The 5,885-nt window shown below is 40.1% G+C and overlaps 1 protein-coding gene across 3 annotated transcripts in view; it reads right to left on the bottom strand.

The window, feature by feature from the left end:
* The window catches only part of LOC122058848 (protein CHUP1, chloroplastic-like), a 5,951-nt gene extending 1,637 nt beyond the window's left edge, over positions 1–4,314 (bottom strand). The window contains exons 1-7 of one of the 3 annotated variants that reach the window (XM_042621538.1): positions 3,707–4,314; positions 2,806–3,624; positions 1,672–2,613; positions 1,373–1,504; positions 922–1,103; positions 705–816; positions 126–269 (exon numbers count right to left, since the gene is read on the bottom strand). In XM_042621538.1, the coding sequence (XP_042477472.1) occupies positions 126–269; positions 705–816; positions 922–1,103; positions 1,373–1,504; positions 1,672–2,613; positions 2,806–3,573 (2,280 nt within the window). In that variant the 5' untranslated portion in view covers positions 3,574–3,624; positions 3,707–4,314. Of the gene's footprint in view, positions 1–125; positions 270–704; positions 817–921; positions 1,104–1,372; positions 1,505–1,671; positions 2,614–2,805 lie in introns of all 3 variants that reach the window. The other 2 variants (XM_042621537.1, XM_042621536.1) reach the window with 2 other exon arrangements.
* Between the last annotated feature and the right edge of the window lie 1,571 nt (positions 4,315–5,885).

Here is a 5,885-nt window from a genome sequence, read left to right as displayed (position 1 = left end):
GGGGAGGGGTGGGGGTGGGGGGGTTGGGGGGTGGTGGGTGTGGTTCTCAGGTTTTAAATTATGGCATTAACACATACTATTACTGGTTAATATATTAGAGTATTGTTCTTCAATGTTTTCAATACCTGATGTATTCGGAAAGCAAATCTCACTCCTTGAAGTAGCATATAGTCCAAAGCAGGATCCTTTTCTGATGCTCCCTTACAATGAAGTTCCATTGCTACCCTTTTCATATATTTTTTCGCTAAATTGACTGAACCAAACTTTATCTGCAACCATACATGACAATAAGTGAGCAGAAGTTTTGAGCCGCCAACAAAGTGATTTAATGTGTAAAATATACTGATATCTTAAGATTTTTTCCTTTTTCTCATTTTGATGATTTTATCCGCACTTAAATGATCATACTGTCTCATGGGTTAGGCAACTCTATGGTATAAATTGAAAGGGTAGACATCCGGAATAGACTGGTCTATTTAAAACACCCAAAAGAGACACTCAATGACTAAAAAAGCTCTATTGAGTCCCCTTCCCCACCCAAAAAAAGAAGGGGACTTATATTGTAGCCAGGTATCTGTTTTCCCTTTTTCCCTCTTCGAAGATTCATGCATATCAAAAGTTAATATCATTTTGTAGTGGTAAATTGTTTAAATTAGTCAAGTGAACAAAATTAAAGAGAGTACAGCTAAAGATTATAAAGTTACCTTGCTAATAATCCCAGTGTCCAACATCCAATTCGTAGGGATCTGGAACTCTCTGCAGCTACGCATCAACACATCTCTGGTCCTGAGAAGATTATAAACTCTACGCTCTATCCTATTTAGGATAAAATAAGAAGTTAAGATTACTCATCAAAGGTATGCCATAGATTGTTATTTATACACTATGATAAATGTTATGAAATGTATTTCAAGTCCTTACTTTTCAGACAATGTGAGCATTTTCTTCAGTGCAATGTCACAAGGAAGTCGAGGATCATCTTCATAAGAAGAGACTTCAGCCTCCAACTTCTTCAGATCACGATACCCAAATGCAGCTTCTCGTAAAGTATCAGATTTCTTCTCTGGCCAATCGAAGTGCTTTAGGACTGCCCTTTCATCCACCTTGAAGAAGATACAAGCATAAATATCTTAAGACGATCCATACAAATGCCTTGAAGTAACAATTCAAAAAAAAAAAAAAATTCTGATAGGTTCAAGAATCCAATTACATTTCTTGAGATGTGAAAGATTTGAAAGGGAAATGAATCTCTTAACATTCCACAGAACTTATACAAGATTTGAAGTGATGAATTGTCATCTGATTTCTCCTTTTACAAAAGAAATAACTGATTCAAGACAAACTCTTTAGATGGTTTCAAAAAACAACTTACGAGAAAGCAAAGTTCCTCATCAAGCCACTTCACAAATGCCACAACATCTTCAATGTCCTGATAAACTGCACCATTGACCTCTCTTATCAATGAGTTCACAAACTCACCTTGAGTCTCAACATCTGCCTTTATCTACAGAGACCACCGCATTAAACGGATTAGAGCTGGTTTACAAAGTGGCATCTAGAAGCCAAATTAAAAGAGCTGTGCTCTTGATCAGATAACTCTAGAATTCCACCCCACTAACCAAAAATAAATTAGATAAATAGAAATAGCAAAACAAAAGAAAGGTAACTTACAGCAAGCAAATGGGATGATCGATTTTCAATCTCACCAATCATGCTGCTGTGGACATTTGCAACATCTGGTGCATCACATATTCCTCCACTTGAAGGTTCCTTTCTTGAGTCCCTCTTCATCAGTGAATGGTAAAATTCAACCACCTCTGGGGCCCTCTGCACTGCACTTGTGCTACTTCTTGCTGAGAACTTTGGAGGAGGTGGCGGGGGAGGTGGAGGTGGGGGTGCTGGAATTGAAGCATTCCCATGCTCCCTAGCTTCACTAGGAAGGGACACTGAAGGCCTTGGAGGAGGATTAGGAATGCGCAATGGTCGCTTCTCAACATCCAAAGAAGCTGTAATCTTATTGGTTTCTTGCTTGTTCACAAAGAACTGAGGACTTTGAACAACACAAAGATCATATTCCTGAGCAACCAGTGGTACTACATTCTTCTCTAGTTCTTTTGGAGAAATAAAACCATCAGATTGCCTTCTCTTGTTTGGTATTAAGTCTTCTGCACAGTATTTTGATCCACAAATTGAGTGCCTTCTTTGGGGGCTCACATATTCTTGTTGGTCAATCCAATCTTTGTCTAGGAGATGCTGTGGACATTCTAAATCTGATAAGTCCTCACCAACTTTTGGCCACCTCTTTAGATTATTTATCATACTTGGTTTCTTTGCGTTGCTAAATTCAAAGGAGGTCTTGCAGGGAAGAGACATAGAGCCAACAGATTCACTGTCCTCTTCAACTGAATTGGGAGTCGACACTTTATCTGAATCCATTGTGGATCCCACATTGCGCAATTCATTACGTAGACATGAGTTGACCCACCTAAGGTATACAAGTTCCTCAACCTCTGTTAACCGGCTCATCTGTAGCCCCTCAACTTGTTTGGAAAGATTTTCATTTGTGTGCCTTAACAGAGATGCCTCTGCTTCAACCTTTGCTACAATGTCACTCTGATTGTAATTGATAGAAATTCAGGTGGGGAGGAAAGTATAAGGGTGAAAAATTAAAACCAATTCAGTGAATTTAATTATAGACCTAGAACATATAATGAACAAGGAGATTCAAAACATCGCAAAAAGGAATAAAATACGGTCAAGACAAAAGGTCAACCAACATATTTGTAGGGAAGGAAGTAAAAATACCTCAGAAACCTTTGCAAGAGCAGCCAATTGGGATTCTGCAGAAGAAAGATGACATGCAAGATTCCTCTTCTGCAGCTGGAGTTCTTTGTTCATCCGCCGCAATTCAACTACTTCCATCTCAAGATTCTTTTGTGAAGCCGTTGAATTTCCAAGCTCTTCTCGTTTGGAGGATTCTGGTTGGCTTTCCAAAATCGATGACAAAGATGCCAGTTGCTCAGAAAAGCTTGATTTTTCAGTTTCTAGAAAACGAACTCGCTGAACAAGATTCTCAACTTCATTCCTCTTTGATTCAAGCCCCCTTTCAAGATCACAAACTTTTGCGTTTTTCTTATAATCCAACAGTTCAGCCTTCAGTTTCGATTCTCTTTCTTTCGATTCTCCGAGTAAGCTTCTCAAATGGTCTAACTCAAGGAACAAATCACGAGATGAGGACTTTGTGTGATGGGAATCGAAAGCATGGGGATGAACTTGAGCATAATTTGCTGTACATGGAAAATCTCCAATAAGAGACCGTTTTACACGAGACTGGTTCGATCCAAAAGGAATCTTCTGATTAGAGATTTCTAAACTGGTGAGAGGTGGCTTCGCACGCTGCACCTTGCTTTTCTTTTCTCCTGAGAGGCCTTTAACAATGTGAGACCCCCAAGCTGAAGCAGATTTGAGTTTCGATGAGTTGCTAACAACTTTAAAATTAGCCCTCACCATCTGATTTTGATCAGAAAATTTGCAAGGCTTTGGTCGGCTCTCTGAAGGGTACTCTTCTCTCATCTTGTTATCACAAATTACGTCAGGAAACACAAACTCAACCTTCAAGAAACGCTTAAATACCGAGGAATTCAATAGATGATGCTCATTAAAACCTTTCAAACAATCAAAGCAGATAGTCTATCGAAATCCATACCTGGAAGATACTCTGTTTATCGAATTTAACAAAAGCAGCCTCGCAAATACCCCAGACAGTGAAGAAGCAGCCACGGTTTACCAAAAATCCAGCTTTCTGGATAATTACTACCACCAGGACGATCAGGGTATGTAATAATCTTTTCAGAAAATGGGGAAAACAGTTATTCAAAATGAGATTCAGTCCTCGTTCAAAAGGAAAAAAGAGAACAAAATAACCAGCCGAAAGCTCAAATGGCTGCGGAGACAGCCTAGTTCTGGAACAACTCTGCTTTTCATTGCAGCTCTCACGATATGAAAGAACCCAGATGAAGAAAAGGGTTTTTTGGGTCTTGAGAACTAGGAACGCTGAGATTCAAGAAGACATTGATGGGTCCTTTTCCTTTTTATGTCCTCTGCTCAAGTATCTGCAGCTATGGAGCTCCATAAATCGAACCCCATTCCTTGGCATCTGTTCAGAGGATTGACGGGTTTGTCTTGTCCTTGAAGCAAGGGCTTTGTGATCTATAATGGAAGCTCCGGGTTCGAGGGAATGATGTCTGGGATTGGTCGGAGCTCTGTAAGAAAAGGCGAGAGCTTCTGAGCTTTCTCTATTGCAATTTGAACTTTGAAATTTGAATATGAGAGAACCCACTATGGTAAGAAAGGAGGGAACCTAACGGTCAGATTGTGATCCACAATGTTTTCTGTCCTGACCGTCGCCAGACCAACGCTACCACGTGTCTCTCTCTCTCTATGAGATGATATCTCTATCTATGGGTGTCAAACCCTAAATCAAACAGGTAAAACTGGTCGGACCGAACTGATAACAGTTCGAACCAAATCAAACCAAAGCCTTATTGGTTCGGTTTCGGTTTGGAGTATTGCAATCCCAAAACCAAGTCGAACCGCATGGGAAATCGGATGAACCCAATACCAAACTGAAACTGGCTCAAAACTCAGACCGAAATTGAAACCGATAAAAAATCAAAACACTCTAAAATTCATTAAAAAAATCAAATTTTGCATTGTTTTGTATGGAAATTCGAATCCAAACTGGACCAAAAATTGAAACCAACATGATTACAAACCGATTTAAGAAATCGAAATCGAAACCGAAACCAAAATTTCCTTATTGGTTCGGTTTCGATTTCAACCTTTCCACATTGAAACCGACTCAACCCTGACCTAAACCAAGCCAGACCGACCAATTGACACCCCTATCTCTATCCTTGAAGGAGAGAGGTAGACAAGGGAGCGCTAGTGTAAGACACGTTCTTGGATAGGGAATATTTTTCAATTAAGTGTAGGGGAAGTGTTTTCAGTGGGGGAGTGCGATTCTTGGAAGTGCACGAGAAAGTATTCATAAAGACCTTTTTTCTCATTTCATGCGAGGCAAGTCGTCATTTCACGTCCCATGTGTCTAGGCATAGGAGCCATACTTCTCACACAAAAACCCTTTTAAGTGTATAAAACATTGGAATGAACACTAGCTTAACCTAATGGTCAGGTGGCAACTTCAGCTTGTAGAGCTGGCACCCAAAGGAGGTCTTGAGGATCAAATCTTGTCATATTCCGGTATGTGTGCGGATGAGAATGTAAAAATAGGTGATCCTTCGTTACTAACGCCCAGTAGGCTTCCTAATGGTGCTCAGTAGGATAAAGCACTTTGGACAGTCTACACGTAGTGGATTTACTCATATATTTAAGACAAGATGGTTGTGTGGCAGTTCTAACTGCAGCATAGGTAGGACCATGTGTCATTCTATGAAATTTTGATGTTAAATGTGTGTCCCTCCGTCAATGCTCGTCTCCTCCGGCGAATGTGGCTCCAAGGCTAGAGCTCTGGTTGCCATTGTGAGAGGTGATGAATCCGTCATGGGGAAGACAAAGGGTTGACAAAATTGTCCAATCTGTGCATGCGCATGGGTAGTGATTTGAAGCACATGTGAAGACATTGACCAGACCAAATGATCATCAAAAGGGTAACTGATGGGGACATCAAAGTGTATAGGCGCAAAAAGAAGAAGAAGCAGTCATCTTTGTGGCTGGAAGAATAGAAAGAAGAAGAAGAAAAAAGGAGGAAGAAGGAAACTCGATCCAGCCATTCCAACGCTGGATCGAGTCCCTTTCTCTTTCCAGATTTTAGAAGATCTTGTGGGCTCCATTAGTTATTAGTTTAATAGTTTATTTGTAGTATA

The sequence above is a fragment of the Macadamia integrifolia genome, chromosome 13, assembly GCF_013358625.1.
Source record: "Macadamia integrifolia cultivar HAES 741 chromosome 13, SCU_Mint_v3, whole genome shotgun sequence".
Taxonomy (NCBI): Eukaryota; Viridiplantae; Streptophyta; class Magnoliopsida; order Proteales; family Proteaceae; genus Macadamia; species Macadamia integrifolia.
The sequence above is the reverse complement of the archived record's forward strand: the minus strand, read 5'-3'. Positions and strand labels throughout refer to the sequence as shown.